Below are 21212 nucleotides of genomic sequence, written 5' to 3' on the forward strand. Positions count from 1 at the left end.
AAATGTTCAACCATTGGCTGAGAAAGGTGCACCATGAAAGCCAGTGGGCACAAAACAGCTTTCAGGGTTATTTGGTGAGCAAATTCTTCTGACAATTGCCAGAACCAATTGTTTTCCTGAATCTGAAGTTGCTAACATTTCTTTTCCTTCTTTCCAGATGGAAGTCACACACTCACTCAACTGGACAACAACGGAGTGTTGTCGCATGGCAGCTGGTATGCAAAGAAGCTGTCTTGTCAAAGCATCTGGAATTCTGAACTTAGGGCCCTCTCCTACTTCATTTTAACACTCCCAACTACAGCGAACAAGTTGGGCGGCCTTTACTCAACATATTAAAAGTGGCCTGAACCACACATGCTATGCAAAAGTATGCTAGGGGGACTATAAAAACATGTTATTCATAGGAACTGGAGAGAATTCCACAGACACTGGCTAGGACACCACCTTTATTAAATACCTACTGTGTGCAATCAAGTCTATTTGCATCCCTACATTAAACTTCACTCTTCTAAATAGATTTAACACAGGAATATTCAAGTTTTTTAACAAAAAGAAACTATTTGGACCATGGTGAGATAGAAAGAGTATACACACACACACACACACACACACACACACACACACACACAGTTTTACAATTTTTCATTTTCTTTCCCTTTTTTCATAACTTAAAAATCCTTAAATATAAGGACTGGCTGCTATTACAAACAGTATATGTTGTGTAGAATCGATTTGAAATATTTATTCCTCAGGGTTCTGAAGACAGGAAATCTAAGATTGAGGAACCAACAGATTCCCAATCCTGGTAAAGAAACAATCACCTTTATACTATAGCCTCACGTGAGGGTTGAGTGGGGGAAACTATTTCTCTGGTATTTTTCTTTTTCTTATGTGGTCAGTAATTGCATGTTGGGAATTCCATCCTCACCTAAACCTTGTAAAACCCCAAAACTCCTATTTCCTAATACCATCCTGAATGAGGTTATTTTGACATATAATTATGGAGGGACATACACATGGCATCTATAACAGGGAGTACCTTCACACACTATTCTTTGAATTGATAGCATTAATATGTAATAATTACTGAATAAATACGGTTTGAATTTGATGGCACAGTTATTCTCAGTCATCACTAATAATTACGTACATATTTCAGTTTTTATATTGCTTTCCTCCTCCTACAGCTTATATTCCCAAGCTTTAGCCAGAGGATGAAGGTGTTAGATTTGTTGATATCATTTTTAACAGAATTCAGATAATAGGTTATATCTAAGCTACATGCTTAGCCATTCAGTAAAAGTATTCTTTTTAATGTATATACTGTCAGTTTCTTAAAGGATATGTTGTAGTGTAAATAAGATACCTATTGATGAAAAAAAAGGAGTCTATTATATATAATACAATTTCACTTGAAGAAGTTAGTTGCTATTTATACACCACAGAAGACCCTTTGTGAGAATAAAAACAATAAAAGCAGACAGACATGGAATGGCAATTTGCTTTCGTTAGACTTTTAATATATCAGAATAATTAGAACCATTTACTATCCAGGTCCAATGGGTGTTAAATTCTTTAAATTTTAATTATTTAAATTTAATTAATTTATTGTAGACAAAGAGCTACATAGGAATTTTAAAATATCCATTTGTTTGGGGAGGTGTGGTGGTTTAAAAGAAAATGGCCCCCAAAGGGAGTGGCATTATTAGGAGGTGTGGCCTTGTTGGAGGAAGTGTGTCACTGTGGGGGTGGGCTTTGAGGTCTCTTTTGTTCAAGCTTCCCTCAGTGTGACAGTCAGTTGACTTCCTGTTGCCTGCAAGATGTAGGATTCTCAGCTCCAGCACCATGTCTGCCTCCATGCTACCATGCTCCCCACCATGATGATAATGGACTGAACCTATGACACTATAAGCGAGCCACTCCAAATCTTTTCTTAATGAGTTGATGTGGTCATGATGTCTCTTCACAGCAATGAAAACACTAAGATAGGAGGTATATGGCTGAAAAGTGGCCATTAATAAGCCTGGAACATACTTGTCTTGCAAATACTGGTTTCTGATTTTAAATACATTTCTTGTGTACTTTAATTAATTGCTACTACCAGGCCATTCTTCTTGGGGTTCCATCTTCAAAACACATTGCTTTAAAAAACATTATAACTTGTATCTTTTTTAAAAAAATTGCTGGTAAATTCCCCTACAGTGATATCATGTTATTCCAAAGCAATTTTTTTTTTAAAATAATGGATGACAGGGCTACATTTGCGTTTTGTCTCGAAAAACATGTTCATAGGATCAGGAGATGGCCACGAGGGTAAAAAACGACAACTGTGTAAACATGAGCAGATCCCCACCACCCATGTTAAAATCTAGGCATGGCAGAGCATGTCTGTAACCCTAGCACTGGAATAAGGTGGACACAGGCAGGTGCAGAGACTTGGGGCCAGCTAGCTAATCAAAATGAGCTCTGGGTTTAGTGAAGGATCCTGTCACAGATGGTGGAGAAGTAACTGTGGAAAATATCCTAATGTCAGCCTCTAGCCTTGCAATATTCCTGCAATGTTACTCACGCCCCAAAACTGTTCAGAAACTGACTCTTGATTCTATAGCACTTTCTGTAGGATCCCATCATTTAGAGATTCAGTTTGACCTTTTGCTTGTACAACCATGACCATCAGAGTCTAATGCTAACAGTACTTTGACTCTTCTGTGTCTCTGGGAAAATGTCTTCCTCTGTCAGTTTCCTGTTCTTTGTTATCCTAGGGGATAAGTTTGAATCCTTATCTAGTATTCAATAAAATTAATAATTGTAACAGATGATAAGATACTTTTATACATTGCTAAAAGATGATAAAGGATCTTGGTGGAAATTGTCTCTCGGGATTACTACCCACCTGTGGCATATTTGGTCCCAGACTAGCTTTACAAGGATGCCTGTACAGCAAACAGACTCAGAGGTAGAACTTTTACTTCCCTTTGTGCAGAAAAAAAATATATAGTGCTAAAATAACTCTTAAAGACATTCTGCTATACTCGCAGATCAGTACCTTATTCAGCCATTACCAGAGAGGCTTCCTCCTGCAGCAGATGGGAACAGATGCAGAGACCTCAGCCAGACATTATTCAGAGTGAGAGTCCTTGGAACTCTCACTCCTAAATGGGATGTCTCCATCAAATCCCTCCCCTCAGAGCTCAGGGAACCCTACACAAGAGGCTGCAGAAGGAATGTGAGGGTCAGAGGGACGGAGGACACTAAGAAAACAAGGCCCTCTAAATCACCTGAGCAAAGCTCATATGAACTCAGAGATTGAGGTGGCATTCGCAGGGCCTGCACAGGTCTGCACCAGGTCCTCGGTGTACACTTTAGTGTTTTTGTGGTGTCCCAAGTGTGTAAACAAGTGGGTCTTTGATCTTTGTGCCTTCTCTTAGGCTCCTTTTCTTCCATTGGTTTGACTTCTCCATCTTCAGTGTGATTGTTCTTGTTTTATCCCATTACATATAATTTTGTTTTGTTATATGTAATGATTATAAATGAATGAATGAAAACCTCGCTACTAAGATAAATGTTAACAACCAAACTGTTACTTATACCTTAGTGGGAGAGGGAAAGTCAGCTTTATCTCATAGAGTGACAATGGGTCTATCAACTCCAGGACAGGCCTCATGTTCAGGAGTAGTTGACCAACATAGAATGGACTCCACAGATTTTGAGTGTGAGTGTGTGTGCGCGCGCGCACGCGCGAGCACGCTCGCGCGCACTTTTGGGCTTGTTTTTGTTTCCCTCCCCCTATCTTGGGAATGGTTTTATTTTGTTTTCTTGGTATTGGAGAGGGAGGTTGTCATTGTATTGGGTTTTTGTTTGATTTTTGAGAAATAACTTAAAGTTGGGTAGATAGAGATGGGGAGATATCTGGAAGGACTTGGGGAAGGGGAAGAATATGATCAAAATAAATTGTTTTAAATAATAATTTAAAAAAACAAAGGCTTTAAGTATTTTCATACCAGCATTCCTTAGCATATAAGTAACAAATTAGTTATCTTTGGGTTGTATTATATAAGAATACTTGATTTTAGTAATTGCTGTTTGAGATGCTGCCTTGAGTTTCATAAAATTAAAAAAAAAATTTAAGGACAAAAACCAAGATTGGGTCCAAGGGACCTTAATGAAATATTAACAGTACACCCACCATTGAAAATCTCTCAATTTTTTTGTCATCATGCAAGCCTTTTAACCTTCTTAGTCATAAGTATCTCCTTCCAGGGAGTCCCCTTGAATTACTTCTGTGGGGACTGACATAACATGTGATAGGCCTCATGGCTAACATCCCAAGATGCCTTGTATAGTGACCCTATGAAGGGACAATGTTTAGACTTCACTGGTTTACATGTAGCTGGCTGCCACATAAGGGATGGAAAGTGAAGCCATGGGGAGTCACATAGCCTTGAAAGAAATCAGTGAGGGAAGAGGCAGTTTATGTATTCTTACTCAATTGCCTCAAATAAATTAATATTTCTTTGAGTAAAGAATGGGCAAAATAAACAAATTTGCCCATTATGTTCATTTCCTTTAAAAATATGTGCTAACTTCTTATGTGGTTTCTAAAGATACCAATTTTGTATATTGTCCAATTTGTTACAAGTCAAAGGATATGACTGAACAAACCAGCTCTTCAAATGCAGTCAGACAATTTTTAATTTTACATTCCATAAGAGTCTAAAAATTAAGCTCTCAAGGTTTATGCAAGACTCAAGAAAGTAAGGCATGGCAAAGAATGTTGCTAGTACTATTTTGGTAAGTCAGAAGGCCTTACGAGAAAAAACACAATGGCCTCAGCATAGGAGAAATAAAACTCACTCAGTGGCAACAGAGAATGAAGACAACATGGGAAGGCCCAATGCAGTGATCAAAGCCATTGCATGTATTACCGCCATCTAGAGAGACAGACCTGAGGCTGGGGTATGCAGAACTAAGGCTACTGAGATTTCTGTACGAAGGCTAAGTCCAAGTTAACACCATGGAATTTTGAAGGTAAAATTTAGAAAATACCAAGACACCTAGTGTGGCAAAACCAGGAGTCAAATGGAAATGTTCAGGTTAATAAGTCAACCCTTTTCCATCTGTTCTTGTGTCTGGTAACAGACATTTAAAAAATTAGAAAAATATTTTCCCACCCATGATCTCATTGGATCTACTCTGCCTGTGAGACATCTGGACAAATATTAGATTCATTTCACAATAGCAGAAATTGGGTTGAGAGAGGCTAGGTGAGCTACTGTGTGCCGAGCCAGAAGTTCACAGCAGGTCTTGTAACCTCATGTACCAAATCCCAGTCATTCCCTGAACATCTGACCCTCACTTGACTTTGCCTGACCTGACACTGAAGTTACACATCCAGAACAAGTAGGAAAAACTAATTCCCAAATAGGAGCACTGAGACATCCCAGGATAAAATGAGTTCTGAGTGAGATGTATAGGAGTGGAGATGGGAACAGGATATGTCCTGAACAGAAGACAGTACTTCATAGAATGCAGATTGTGACCATCAATGAGTCTACCTGGTTGACACAGTCATCTTGTTTGTGCCTGATAGCAATGAAGCATGTTGGGGACATTAGCCTTCATGGTGGCCACATGTAGAAGGGAGAGCTACCAGAGAAAAACTATTGAAATGCCCCAGAAAAACACTCACAGAAAGTCAGCTATGCAAAATAATTAAGAGCACCCAGGAGGATAATGAGGGAAAGGCTACATTAATGGTTTGGCTTTTACTGTTTGATGTTCAAATATAATGCAGTTGGGGGCAATGATAGGTTGAAATCGTCCATTAAGGTTAAATAATTAACATGAGGCCATCTAGGGTATTTATATTAATAATGCTAATAGTGACAATTTATACTGTCTCCAGCCTTTCATCTGAGATCAAAGTTTATTAAAAGCCCCAAACAAACTATATAAACACTTGTGAAAGTGGTATTAGAGCTGTTATGTAGATGCCTGAAATAAAGAAAGATCAACTGAGGTGTTTAATAGAAGGGAACAAGCTCAAGACAGAACTAGTACTGCAGCCTAGGGGCACGTCAACATTCACAAGCAAGGAGAACTAGAGATCAAAGCTGCTTTATGGGACCCTGTTTACCAATATGTTTAGGGCAAATTCTGAACACGGTCCATGGATGTCAGCCCCTCATTTCTCTCTACTTTTTTTTTTAAAGTAGCCTTGTCTAAGGTAAGTATAGAAACTAGTGACTAATGTTCTTCCTCTTTGCTCTTCCCCTTACTCTGTATGAGTCATAAGACAATTTGCAGAGTTCCACTGGCATGCCTTTATTTACCCTTACCAGTCACAGCAGGGAATACAGAATGGAAGGAATATTGTCACTAATCAGGACACTTAGTTGTAACTCCAGGTTTTGCCCCACTCGTGAAGTCATGAGCTTCCTGGCATACAAACTACCCCCGCCCAGATCAAGGATGTGTTACAAGGACTTTTCAGACTCGATCCAGTTTGAACATTTTCAAAAATATGAGGACCCTGACCCAGGAGCTGGCTGGCTGTACTTATGTGGCAAGTGAAACATAGTAGAGACTAGGAAAGTATCTGATATACACTATTTCTTGATTAAACCAGTATGGAGTGCTTGACAACAAATACTAACAGAGTGGACATTTCATGAAATTCTCATGCTGTTTCTGAAAGACTAAACCAGGCCCCTATGAGGAAGGAGCTTTTATAATTTTACCAGCTCCACCCCAATCACTACAAAAAAAAAAAACCCAAGTATACATGAAATGAAGAGAACATTAATAACTCACACAGGGTCATGTAACTGGCTATCATGGCAACTTGACCAGAACCTAGACTTTCTCCTGGTGAATCAGGTATTATTTTTACAAATCTGTACCCATCATTGAAAAACAAGACAACTATCAAGGCAACCCAAAACTTGTCATTTTTCAGAGACATACATACAATGAAAATGCCCCAAATCAGGTTTTTAAAGCCTATTTCCAAAAAATGTACCTAAGATACACTACTCCTACATAGGATATATTAAAAGTGTGACATCATTTTTTTTTCCTAACTGATTTGGGATCTAAAGTAAAAGCCTCACATACTACACTGCAAGTTTTATCCAGATAGGTTCTTTTAAAGAGAGAGGGCATTTCTTATGCACGTTACATTTTTCAGAAAGATGTTTTTACTTTGCTTTATAAAGTATATTTATAATTTTCACACCATAAAGCAAGAGTGTTTTACCTCAAGAATGGAGTTTGTTACTGATAGTGTGCAGGACAGGACTAGAAAACATAAGCAGGGCATTTTGACAAGCAGCACGACCCCGTATCGACATGAAACAGCAAGGTGCCAGGCTGACCTGCAAACACCGCGCAGTTCCATAATGCTACTACCCTCCCCGACATTCCCTATGTTGGCACTTCTATGAAAATCCTGACAAGGCTGTAAGAACCATTTTTTTTTTCAAGCTGGAAGAAATCTTCTATTTTTAACTTGACTACCACCTCTCGCCACCGGGTTACGACTATAAACAGGCCACTTGCTTTAGCAGTGTTACTGTACTTGACCATGAGCAGTCATCTTTTCGAGGCTTGACCCTTTGAAGATGACCCCATTATTGGGAAAGACCAATACTTTAACACTAGCCAACACAGACCCCCAGCTTCTGTATTTGGGGAAAAGGTGGATGAAGGAGAATGTCTAGATTGTTTCCCTCAAGGTCCCTCATGAGAGATTCATGAGATATTTCCGTCTGCCCTCGATGCGAATGCACAGAAGGTAGACCAATGCTGGAGCAGTGGGAACCTTGGCAGGGCAAGCTGAGACAGGATTTGTGCAAAACCCTTTTCCGGTTTCAGTTTGAATGGGTTCCCAGGAAGTGTCAAGTCCAAACAAATCCAAAATTTTACAATGTGGCTCGGCCAAGACTGCTGAGATTCACCTGATTCTGGGTCAAAAGCGTACAGAGCACACTGCGTTTTATTTGGTGAAAATCCAATTGGACTGAACCTCTCAGGCAACTTCAATGAGAAGCTCATAGTCCTGGCAAAACCAAAAATGAACATGGCTTCATCTTTGGGTTGGAAACAGCAAGTTTGGGCTTTATAAAGAGATAAAGCCAACTTTTACTTAGCTTCAAGGTCCTTGCAAATCCTGAGAAGAGGCGCTGAAATAATTAACAGTTATCTGGCCTGATTCAGATTCACATACTCAGGTCAGTGTTTCCTGGGCACAGCAGGGGCTCTTAATAAGAACATTAACTCATTGGTGACCATATACTCCCAAGTGACTAGGGCACAATTCATCCTGTTAACAAAGAATGGCTGCTCTTCTGTTGAGCCTGCAGAGCTCTGTGCGAATGTCATTCATTAATGATGAATAATTACTGTAAGATTCAGGACAGCAAAGAAGGAAAGTCATATTGATTGGACACCCCACCACACATAGGGAAAAGTAAGCATACGTGGCAGTACGTTACAATAGCCACAAGGACAAAGAACACACCCTTGTAAATTTGGTGTAAACATGAACTGGACACCAATATTCAAAGTCATTAGTGTGTGTGTAATTCAAATGTTACCCCTAATGGCAGCAGGATGGATTCTTTAGGTCTTTCCAGAATTTCTTATGAGGCCAAAGGGGTTTTAAAAATAATATTTCTCAATTTTCCAGTGGGATTTAAAATTTTTTGAATAGCTTTAGGTTAGAATTTATAACTATATATCCCAAACCAAGGCAGATTAGATGGTTTTAAGCATTCGATAAGCAGACTGAATGCCAACCCACGGCAGCTTCATAACTGCATATCTGCTTTCAGTCAGTGGTTTTTCAAAAATTTAATTACTTTCTAAAGTAATCATTTAAACTATTTAGGTCCTCAACACGTAAGCACATACATAGGTTTTAATGTTGTTTAGATGTTTGCATCATAAGTTTACGCAACTGCAGAAGGTCACATTTCCCCAATGCCAGCATTTCCTATGTGAGTGCCAATGTCTGTGTACATGTTACTATGTGTGCACACATTGAGTGTGCATTCATGTGTGTGTGTGTGTGTGTTGTGCATGCATACATGTAAGCCAGGGTGTTAAACTGGCTGTCTTTCAATTACTCACAATCTTACTTATTTATTTATTTATTTTGAAATAATGTCTCTTAGACAGCCTGGCTAGGAAGCCCCAAGATTCCTCCTCTCTCCCTCTCCTCTGCCATGGTCAGCTATTGACACAGATGTAAGGGATCAGAACTTGGGGTCTTACGCTGATGAACCAAACACTTTACTAGCTGGGCCATCTATTCCACAGATATCAATAGAAGCATTTTCAAGTAACACTATTATTACTCATTTCAACTTATTCAACCAACTCTTTATCTCAGTGATACTTTGATATTATTTATTTGCTTAAAAAATCATTAAAAAAATCAATTTTGGGAGAGACAACAAAAACTATGTTTGATACCGTTAAAAAGAATGGAGGTAGTATGTGAAGGTAAATAGAGTTATTCCCAGAAGTCGTAAATTATTAAATGAAAATTCCAGTGCCAGAGGTATACTACCTCCCTACCAGTTGTTGACCATGAGGCCCCAAAATAATACAGGCAATTTCTATTAGAAGTAGGTAAGACTCTGTTGCTGAAGATGCCACACACCTTGATCACAGGACACAGTGAAATTGAGCGTAATTGGGATGGAAGTTTCCTCCCTCATAGGAAACCCTCACAGTGCTCCATGAAGATCTTTTCTGAGGGAACACTGTCATCACATCTTATTCAGCTGTGTCCCCCAAGTGCAATGGTACCAAAAGAATGTGGAAGATGAGTTTACCAGCACAAGATTGTTAGGAGGATAACTAACCACTTTCTCACTGGGTTTGATGACTTCCTCAAAGGGGGTTTTCAGCTCTTGAACTGTAAATCTAGTTAAAAGCTAATGGCTAGGAGTTCATAAACCACCGCTGCTCTTTTCTACATGGACATAGCAGGGCTGTCAAACTGCCTTTGGATAACTGCGTGGACATACATAAGATAGTGCTGTTGTCAGCTTTGATCAAAGAAGCTTCTTTTTGTATTGGCCAGCAGTGACTACAGAAACTTAAAATTAACCAATGACTACTGATGTCCAGTCCTACACAGAATGTCTGTACCCTCCTCTCCAAGGCTCAGGGAACATCCTGGATGAAGGGGCAGAAGAAATGCAAGAGATGAAAGAAGTGTGAATTGGAAGTATGGAGTGCTGACTTCCAGGAATGACATTAACTGCAAAAGGTCTGTACAAGATTGGGCCCATCAGCAGCTTGTCACAGAGTAGGGAGGTCCTCATGGAGCCTCACTCTTAGCATTTATGAGTGGTTAACAGTTGACACAGCCACTTAAGGAGCTCATGTTCTTGAACATGTGACAGTAAGGAAGGTAATTTGGATACTAAGGAAACACATGAAATCCCACAACTGACAACGAGCAGAGTGAGAGACCTTGGAACACCCAGTCCTAAATGGGGTGTCTCTATCAAACCCCTCCCTTCAGGGCTCAGGGAACCCCGTGGAAAAGGAAAAGGAAAGAATGGAAGCCAGTGGGGATGGAAGACACCAAGGAAATAAGGCCTTCTATACACAACAAGACTGAGACATGTATAAACTCACAGAGACTGTTACCAGCAAGCACAAGGTATAGGCCAGATGGGGTCCCAGAACTGAGAGAAGTGGATACCTTCCCCCAGCTCTAACCCAGAAGCTATCTACAACTGATAACTACTTGCAAGAGAAAAGTTAGTTTTCTACAACAGAGTCTGAGTATATTAACTATATTTAAGGACAGACCCCATGCCCAGCAATAGATGGCCAACACTAAACGAACTCAATAGTTTTTTTTTCCTCTTTATTTTTGTCACATAATGGTTTGGGCATTTTTTTTAATTTTACTAGTCTTTTACTTATGTATTATGGTTTCCAATTTTGAGTTTTTATGGGTTTTCTCTGTCTCTACATTTATATTTGCTTCTTGTGCTTTTTCTTTGTTTGGTTTTATTCTTTCTACTTGTTTGTTTTGTCCTGTTTTGGTGTTTTTTTTTTTTTTTGCCTGTTTTCTAAAGAGAAAGGAGGTGTGGGCTGAATGGATGGGGAGTTGGAGAGGATATGGAAGGAGATGGAGAAGGGGAAAATTGTGATCAGAATATGTCATTAAAAAATCTGAAAGTAGAAGAGGAGTAGTTAGAATGAGGAAGGGGATAAGATATAGTGGGAGGGAGAGGGTAATGGGATAAATTATTAAAATATGTCAAGGATATGTATGGAAACACTATAATGAAACCTATTATTATATGTAATTAATGTATGCTAATGGGAGAAATGAAAAAGTTGGAAGTTACACAAAACTAAGGAAGTAAGACAAAGACTTATCTTTATGAAAACCCACTAGTTTGTAAGCTAATAAAAAATAATTAAAAACTCTGAGTTTGAACAAAGTCACACTGCATAGGTGGACATAGGGGACAAGGATGCCCCAAAAGATAAGTTTGTTCAATGACAATCTTAGAGCCAGGCATGGTTTACCTCCCTACAAGTTAGTAGTCAGGAAGGTCCTAGAAGCACCCAAACAAGCTCAGCTGCTACAATCGTCTGGTTGCCACCATAACTAGATGGTAAGATTCTATTGCTATATATAACTTGGGTTGTAGAACACAGAGAGATCAACTATGAACTTTCCTGGGTGACTAGCTTTCATAGTGCTGAAAAGCACTATGCAGGTTGCTAGGAGACAGAAGACATCAGTGGTCTTATCCATCACTGAGTCTTGCAAGCTACAACACAGATCCATCAGGCAATGTGTGCCCACTTGTGCAGGTGGCATGATGTGTGAGTAACTGACCTCTTTCTGATTGGATATGAAATCTACTATGTAGAAGGGATTTCATGCCTGATACTGTAAACCTGGTCAAAAGCCTATGACTAGACAGATTGTAGGCAATACAAAGGAGCCGATTCCGCTTTTTCACTAAATGGCCATCCAGTCAAACTACATTCAAAAGATTTTTGTTCACACCCAGAGAGTTATGCTGTTCTCAACCTTGGTCAGAAGAGCTTCTTGCAGTGGACATCAGTCAGTGGAGAGAATCACAACTGGTCTAAGTGCTCAGAATAAGTGATTATGACCATGAGTTGTCAGCTGTATACAGAACATCTCTACCAATCTCCACTTTCCAGAGAACACTGGACCAGGGAAGGGAAAGAAGAAAGAAGAGGAGGATGAGGAAGAGAGCTATGAAATGCTGTCTTCTGAACAAGACATGGCTAGTGCACACGTAAGAGCGCATAGCAGGTTAATTGCACCAGATCAAGCCAGTTAAAACTCCAGTATGATGGGGGAGGAGCACCCAAGGTTTCCATCTCTAGCTGAGGAGCTACTAGCAGCTGGGGGCTACCAGAGGAGGGACAGTACTTTTCTTTCAGGTTCTAGCCACTGGTATTGCTTGTGGTAAGTGGATGAACCCACACCCATGCATGCATGGGCAGCATAAACTGCATTCAGTGGCTTTTAATTATTATTATTATTATTATTATTATTATTATTTACAAAAAGTAAAGGCAAAGTTTAAAGGGAGATGTGCTAGAGGCCCAGGGGTGCTAATGGGGAAAGTGGAAGGTGAATGTGATGATCAACACACACTCATATGAAAGGTGTGATCAACACACACTCATATATGAAAGGTATGATCAACACACACTCATGAAAGGTGTGATCAACACACACTCGGTATGATCAACACACACTCATATAAAAGGTGTGATCAACACATGGTCATATGAAAGGTGTGATCAACATATGGTCATATGAAATTTTCAAAGGCTAAAAATAGTTTTAAAAGAAAACATGAAAAATACAAATTTTGTCACTGCCGCCTTCCTTTAAATTTCTAATAATTTTTTTCTTATAGTGCTATATTTGCTACTCTGTCATAGAGACAAACTACATTCTAAAATTTTTGGTGATCACAAACTGTAAGTGGATACTACATACTTTTGGTGAGCTAGATTATTATTGTATTAAGAAATTTTAAGAAAAAGTCTTACATATGAAATGGTAGCAAAAAGAAAAGAAATCAAAGTGTATCACTTGATGGAATGGGAATAGCACCCCTTTCCCTGCGCCCAGTTAACCTATGTATTCAGGAGCAAAGGCTGATTCTGTTCAGTAAGTCAGGGTACCACTGTATCTCTTCTTATTTTGTTTCCATAGATTTAATCATTGAGGAATTTTGTTCACACAAAAAGAACATGGAAATGAGAGCAGTGTTCTCATATCCACCTTATTCTCTTGACTGTCTTTCTATTTTTATGACAGTTACTGCATAGTGTTCTGTCATCAAAAATTAATTATGATGATTTATCTGTATGATTAAATTCCCTTTTGACTTCATTGGAGGCAAAGGTCGCACTTGACGAATCGAAGGGCTGCAGTGTGGTTACCAAGCATTCACTTTCTGGTTTGGGGAGATATATGGAAGATGCTTACTGTACATGTCTGTGTTGACATTCTCAAGCGTCCGAAGCACTTGCTGTCAGAGAGGAGGCTTTTTGAAAGCTACAGCAGCCTATCAAAGCAGCCCAGTGTAGGAAAAGTACATGCAGAGCTGAGGCTGGGAAAGGCAATTCTCTTTATACTGTTTGTGCCTGAAACTCCTTGGAAGAGCTTTGGATGTCCAGGGGAGCATGTTACCCCAGCAGGAAGTCACACTGTGTTGCACTAGCTATCTTTGGACATCACTGTTGGAGGTGGTAATAATCATTTTGAAGTAAAAACAAAACAAAACAAAACAAAAACCTAGGTTCTGATAACGTTTCAACTCTCCTTGTTTTTGGTAAAATATACCAGCGACAAAAAACATGGGTATAATATACATGTACAGGTTAACGAAAGTGACAATTCTTTGTAGTTTTGTCATTCCCCTCATTACTAATGAAAAGGAGCATCTTAAGGAGTCCTACCTAATCTATGAGTATGGTAAATTACACTGGTGAATTTTCTAACGGCAAACCAATCCATATTCCAGGAATAACTTCAATTTACTCATGATTATGCTTTTTAAATAAATCTGTATATAAAACATTAAAAATTTATTTTTCTAATAATTTGGTACATTAATTTTGTATACATGGTAATAATTGAAAAGACATCAATTTTCTTTATTTACACTCTGTCTGGTTTTTGCAATAAAATCATGAGGCTCATAACGTGAGCTGTACACCTGCCTTCTTCCTTAGTCTCAGGAAGTTTTCATGAAACTTAACTCCTGCAACACTTGGGAAATTTAATCTAAGACTATTCTGGGTTGGTGACCCTTTGGGAGAAAAATTGCATGAAGACTGTGAATTAAGCATGATTTTAGAATTCAGTCATGGGTCTATTTATTAAATTTAATCTTAGTCTTAGAAGTTATGCTTTCTAGGAGCGTGGTCACTTTCCCTGATATTGCAGTTATAACTTACACAGCACTCCAGTTTCTGTGGAATTCCCCACATCTGTGGCTGTGTCTTCACTTAGGAGCAGCAATGATCTCTCGCACCAAGGCAGGCTGCTCAAAGCCAATTTGTGGGTCAAGTTACCAACATCACTTCACCAGCCCCACTGCATAGTTGTTTCTCTCCAGTTCATCAATTCCTAGTCCTTTCCTTATTTCTCATTTTTCTCTAATTTCTCTACATTTGTTATCTTCTTCATCTTAATTTGGATTTCCATCCCTTCTTTTTTATGTAAGCATCTAAGTACCTAAATTTCTCACTAAGCATCAATTCTGCTAATCTGGCACACTTAAACACATCATTATCATCCCAGCCTATACATTTTACAAGGCCCACTATAATTTATGTTTTGAATTATGGGCTGTTTGGAAGTTTGCTTTGGAATTCCCAAATGTTCACTGTTTATATAGGTATTTTGTTTTTAACCTTAGAACTATGTATAGCTGTGCCATTGAATTCTGGCCCAGGGATATGAACAGACATGTGTGCACAACTTTCAAATATCATTAAATGAACTATACATCCTTTTATCTCTTTATTTTACTTTTACTAGTTATAATGCAGTCGTAATGACCAGAGATGGACCAGGCAGGAACACACAGAGGCAGACAGAGGAAAAAGAAGAGCCTTGGCTCCAAGATGAGGCCATGCCACCATCCTTCCAAGTACTCATTATGCTTGAACTGCTACTAGAATTGAATTTTATCTTAGTGAATCTATACTATTATATGGGGGGATGTCTGGGGTACTACAGTCATGCCAAGTTTCAATAACAGAATATGAGAATCTAAAGTATCAAGGTGTTCATAAAAATAACAATAAAGGGAGATTCGTCAAATATGTGAAAAATGAATTTATGATCCAAGTTGAATTGCAGCAAATTCAATTTCACTTTCTTGCCTTCTCAATAGTTTCTCTACTTCCTCTTGGCCTTAATTTCCACTTATTGATCTGTAATCCTTGGTCAGAACAGTGACAGCATTGAGAGCTCCCAATCCTTCATTTTTTCAAGCATATTTCCAAGGCTGGTCTTCATCCAAGATGCCCCCTTCCCATCTTTATTTACAGTCTTTCACTCCCCACACCACTCTGTCAGGGGCAGGGTGACTACTCCTGATGTCTTCATACTGCATTTCAAACCACAGACAAGGGCATAAAGGCCATTAACAACTCTCTATCGAATAAATAAAAAACAAAAGTTTACTACTTTTTGGCTCCCAATGTTCATTCACAAGGAAAAGCTAGAATTCCTCCCAAGGATGTCTCAGCATCCAGTGACAACCAGTAGAAACTGGTTCTCAAAAGGAAGTCACTTGGATTTCTGGTGTAACAGATCAAGCCCAAACTCTTCGGTTTGCATTTCACAGCCCCAGAATGTTAACTATTACCATGACAAACTGTTACCAATGTCAAAGGCTGTAGTCAATCTACCCTGAGAAAACATGAAGGACTTTGAAAGAAAACAACAGCCAGGCGTTTCACACCCTTCTGGATTTTCCAACCTATGGGCTCGCTCCACCTGGCACTGCTGCTGAGTTTGTATAATTCCGAGCTGTAGACAACTGACAGCAAATGCTTCCCGTTTACGGATGATTAATGTTGTCTAGTTTCAACTGATTACATTTTCTACTATGGAAAAAGCCAATTCACTTCAGGACCCCCCTACTCCCATGCCACGCCCCCTCCTCTCTCTGTAGTTCTTTGTTCTTTTGAATCAGTTAGAATATCCTGCCCGTGCCATCATTAAACAGTTAGATAAGCACATTTTACAGGAACTCATTTCATAATTACATGAGAATCATGATATCGATGGTCTTAAGAGTATGCCCTGACCAACCCTATGCTCATTTTATTACCTCCTCAATCGGGAATGCCTCCTTTGGCTCTCTTCTGCATGACACTACCAAACTCTTCATATTTCAGAGATAATTCTCTCCTCCTCATTATGTCTTCAAACGACAAAACCTGTAATTTTTATGATGTTCCCAGACACAATGCTGCTCTAATTTATGCTACCAATCTTCTTCTCTTCGTAACAGCTGCTGCAGCGCGCACTGTCTCTCCCACTCAACTGCTGGGGGCAGTCCCTTTACTTCACAGCAGTAACTCACTTACATGTAAGTGACATCTCTTCTTAACCTGACTACAAGTTCCTTACAGGCACTGATCACAACTTATTATCCCTTTTTAGCCCTTCAGTCAACACAGTACCTTGAGAGTGCCCAGAAAACACAACATCTCCTATTACTACTGCCTATGAGCTGGGGCTTTTCATCCAGAATTTTTCTTGGGTAATCCCTTATCTTTATTTGGGAGATCAACTTGCCATATGTTAGCTGAAGGGGTTTCCTGTTCAGGAAAACGCAAGGTAAACAGGGAAAATGGTTCGTGTTCAGTAAGACATCAAATAATGTATGGTACTATCCGGAAAGACCCAGAAATTAATTTAGTGTACGTCTGGGAAATGTTTCCCCTCAACTACTGGATTGACAACATTTTTACTTGGTTTGCTAGGTACAGTCTTGCACAAGAGTTGGATACATAGAGTTCAAAATTTTTCATTCAATGCATATTTACTGAATGTGAAGTTTTTGACAGATCTTGGGGATTAGTTTACAAATGATGTGTAATTTGAAATCCAGGAGCTTGTCTGACAGTGAATAGAGGGGAAGTTTGAGGAAGAGTGGACACAGATGGTGTCAACTGCCAAATGACGTCACGGGACGACAAAGGAGCACCCTGCTTTTGGGTGTTACAACTACCTGCACACTTAAAGAAATCAATCATTAGTAGGCCTGAGGGAACAATGAAATGCAAAGTGACATCTGCTCCCACAACACACACCGGCATGTGATTCCTTCTGTGACCTTCACAGCCATAGCCAAGTGTGGGACACCAGTATGTGCCGATGCTCTAGAGTCTGAATTATGAGAGGATAATAAATGATTCAGACTGCTTTCAGCATATTTGATTTTATGAACTATAAAATACTTTATCAGTTGAAGAGCCTACCAAGTGAATTAAATTCTGCTTCTTATAATGCCATATGAAGTCAAAGGACTTCATAATATTTAAGCATTAACATTATCACCAAGAATTTTAATTTTTATGGTTTTACTTATGATAATTATTTTTGAGAAAACTGTTACCGTACCAACTCCAGTCCATTTAATCATTTTTATTTTTCTCATGATGACTTTTAATTTTTACCTTTGGTTCCAGGGGACCCCTTGGAAAAGGCCTGTAAGATTCTACTGCATGATACTTCATTAGGAAGATGTTAGGTATAGAAAAAGAATACAAAGAAATGAAAAAGAGTTTGCATTGTTGTAACTTAAATTTTTGGACATCACACTGATAAAATTCTGATATTTAAATAAAAAATAACATGTGATCACAATGATAATGACAACCCAGCATTAGGCTTTAATATTTTTCCGAGGTTTTCCCTTTCTGATATCAAGACTTGCTAAAATTATTGTAATTTTGCCATTTTTACAAATGCAGAGTCAAGAAAGATACACTTCTGGATGTATATAAATGGTACTTCGTGCTCTCAGTCTGTCTACAACACACACATTGTCATTTTGCTTATATTTTTGAAGAGAATATTTAACTCATAAATGTGTTGGTAAAACACCCCTAAAACTAAGTAAAAATGTGGAGGAAAAAACACTGTACTCCCTAATGCTATCACACTGAAATGGAGAAGGTGAGTGAATTTTTTGAGAAATCCAATTAAATCAAAGGAAGAAATTACTGAATTTGGACAGTGTCACTCTATAAAAACAGGTCCATTTATTTCTATTTCTTAAACTTAAGATACAAACACTTTACTTATTAGCTTTATTGCTTAAAGGAGTTTTATTCTTTCCTGTACATTAAAAATTTACCAAAAGAAAAACCACCACTGTTCCCAAGATACTGTTAGTATTTTGTGTAGTTTCTTAATGATTGTTTAATGTAAAAATATTCATTTCCAGTATTTGCATCAAAGTTTTATACATTGCTATACTTTTCCACACACACAACAGCATGGTAATCTTTACTTCTTCAAATATGTCTTTTTATTGCTGCATAATATTTTGCCATAAAGTAGCACTATAATTTATTCTACTGTTTTGCTGGCTTCCCTTTATTTAATGTGGTGCCAGAGACTGAACCCAGGGTCTTCTTGCACATGCCAGGCAAGCACTTTACCACTGAACTTACACCCAGAGCCTTGTTTTTTCTGATTCACATGGCTACTGTGAAAAAAGTCCTCATTATAGTAAAACAGCCATATTTTCTAAACCTGGAAGAGTAAAAAAAACAAATCACAAAACCTAATTCTTATCTAACAAGTGGCTGATATGGGTATTCTCACTCTTCTGTTTCTTTGTGTTTGTTTGTTTGTTTTTGTTTTTGGAGACAGGGTTTCTCTGTGTAGTTTTGGTGCCTGTCCTGGATCTTGCTCTGTAGACCAGGCTGGCCTCGAACTCACAGAGATCCACCTGGCTCTGCCTCTTGAGTGCTGGCATTAAAGGCGTGTGCCACCACCACCTGGCCCCTCCCTCTTCTGTTTCTTAGGGATGTAAGGCATCACTGAAGAACACAGGAGTTTGTTCCTTGAATTAGTTTTCATTTGAAATGATAACATAAGCCTCTTCCATAATGACCACAGCATGGAGTGTTACAATTTACTTCAACTATAGATACATTGTTTTCTCTCTTATATTTTAAAATGAATCATTTTTCTAATAAATAAATGCAATCACATAGTGTTTACCGCTAGGTACTTAAAATGGTTCCCAATACTAGATTTTGTCAAGTAAGACTGTCAGAAAAGGGCTGACCAGGCTTTATCCCTCTCTTTGGGGCAATGGTAAAAAGTGAAAGCAGTAAGTTAAAAACTTGGCCTTCCAAATGCCTGCCACCCAACCTTTGCAGTGATGACGAAAAACAGGCAAGGCATGGATCGTATTTGTACTAATCCTGTTATCCACGTAGCAGCTCATCTTGGCATGTCCATTCCGACACCTGCAGTCCTCTCCATATATTCACACTTTCATTGTGAATGTTTTCAACAGAAGTCTATATTCACTTACCTTTTAGACACAGTTTAGCGCCTTCCCCACTTTGAATCTGAGCAGTAGTTTTAGAAATACTTCCTTGAACTGCTTCCTTTGGTGGGCTCTGAAATCCACATCAGACAGCAGTAATTCTGATACAAGAAGGAAAATGCCCCCACTTACCGTTTCTAATGCATTTACACGGTCCTGCAAATGAAGCACAGTACAGAATTATTAAAGCAAAGCTGTAAGCTGACTTCGTTTGCAGGTTTTTCTGTCTACCTGCTATTAGCAAAATATTATTTTAAAAATATAAAAACTGAAAACTCCTTACTCAGATGATCTCAGTAACAGAAACACAGCAGGAAAGAAACACAATACTTTTTCTTCTTGCACCTACTGATTGACAGGACCTCAGGGATTAATTTAATAGAAAATGTTATGAATTCAGATCTGGTTACTGAGAGGAATAGTTCATATCACTACTGTACTGACAAAATTGTCTCCTTAAGGATATGTAAGTGTGACTATGGGAATCACAGCTGGGTGGTAGCAGTGGCGTGCAAAAGACACTACCAAGTATACTTGCTTCATTAGGCAAACACTGAAGTGTGTGATCTAGTAAACTTTAGATTTAACTTCAACAGTTAAAAGACACAAATTCTGAATAAAAAAAATTCCCATGCAGCTGAGGGCCCTGCTACCGAGTTCCTCTAGAGTAACTACAGAATATGGTTTATAGAAACACTGGCTTTAAAGGAGTCACAAACAGCATCATGTAACAAGCCAGATGATTGAGAAAAAAAGTTTGGAACTCAATAACTATAATCACAACTCTTTCTAGAGGTGAAAGGTGGAAACTGGACATATTCACCGAGTTCAAAAACTGGATCTGAGAGGAAGCTAAGTCGGAAGCTCAAGATGGGGCTGAGATTGTGTGTTGTTCTGCCATTTGAGCAACTGGAGGAATCTATGGCATCGGGAATCTTTTCCTTTAATTATATTGACTCACATTCTTTCAGCCTCACCAGAAAATACAGGCTGTTCTCTCAGAAGTTCTATAAGTAGAGCCCAGTCTTCACACTGAGAAACTCAGATGAATGGCCTGTAAACATTTGGCTAGGAGGGTACAAGTCAGCATATCAACGCCCTATATTATGGAAGGCACCCGAAAGCTGGCTGCTGAGCAACACATTTTGTTTAATTACAGTTTATTAGTATACTTGGTAGGACTTCTCCTTGCCACTATGGTTTTTATAAATCAGTATTCCATGGTGACTTACAGAGTGTCATGTTTGAGTGATGTCACAGAGGCATATGGCACCTCAAAGTGTCTCTACTCTGCTGCTACCATGCTTTCTATTCATAGCAAACCTGGACCATCATCATTCAGCAATATGTCACTGTCCTGTGCAGACTGAACAGACAGCAGGGAATCCAAATATCTACAACCCTTGCATGGACTTAAAGTTTCCCCCGTTCCATCCCCTGTGGGCTGATAATGTTTAAGGTTACTATATTGTAAGAAAACACATATAACTAACTGGCTTGAAACAAGCAACTTCATATAATGTCAAAACAGAAGAGTTTAATTTCCATCTGCTTTAATCTTGATCACACTCATGGCAA

General features: G+C 38.8%; 1 protein-coding gene across 14 annotated transcripts in view; it reads right to left on the reverse strand.

Moving 5' to 3' along the window:
* Cep128 (centrosomal protein 128) overlaps positions 1-21212 on the reverse strand; it is a 355586-nt gene that overhangs the window by 36500 nt on the left and 297874 nt on the right. For 8 of the 14 annotated variants that reach the window (XR_013044433.1, XR_013044435.1, XR_013044436.1 and 5 more), the window contains one exon: positions 19767-19790. Coding sequence is in view for 10 of the 14 variants with exons in the window: in XM_016005823.3 (XP_015861309.1) it covers positions 19767-19790 (24 nt within the window). In the remaining 4 variants the exon portion in view is untranslated. Of the gene's footprint in view, positions 1-15575; positions 15660-17742; positions 17797-19766; positions 19791-21212 lie in introns of those variants that run through there. The other 6 variants (XR_013044434.1, XM_042261009.2, XM_042261007.2 and 3 more) reach the window with 2 other exon arrangements.

Source organism: Peromyscus maniculatus, chromosome 14, assembly GCF_049852395.1.
Source record: "Peromyscus maniculatus bairdii isolate BWxNUB_F1_BW_parent chromosome 14, HU_Pman_BW_mat_3.1, whole genome shotgun sequence".
In the NCBI taxonomy this organism is placed as follows: Eukaryota; Metazoa; Chordata; class Mammalia; order Rodentia; family Cricetidae; genus Peromyscus; species Peromyscus maniculatus.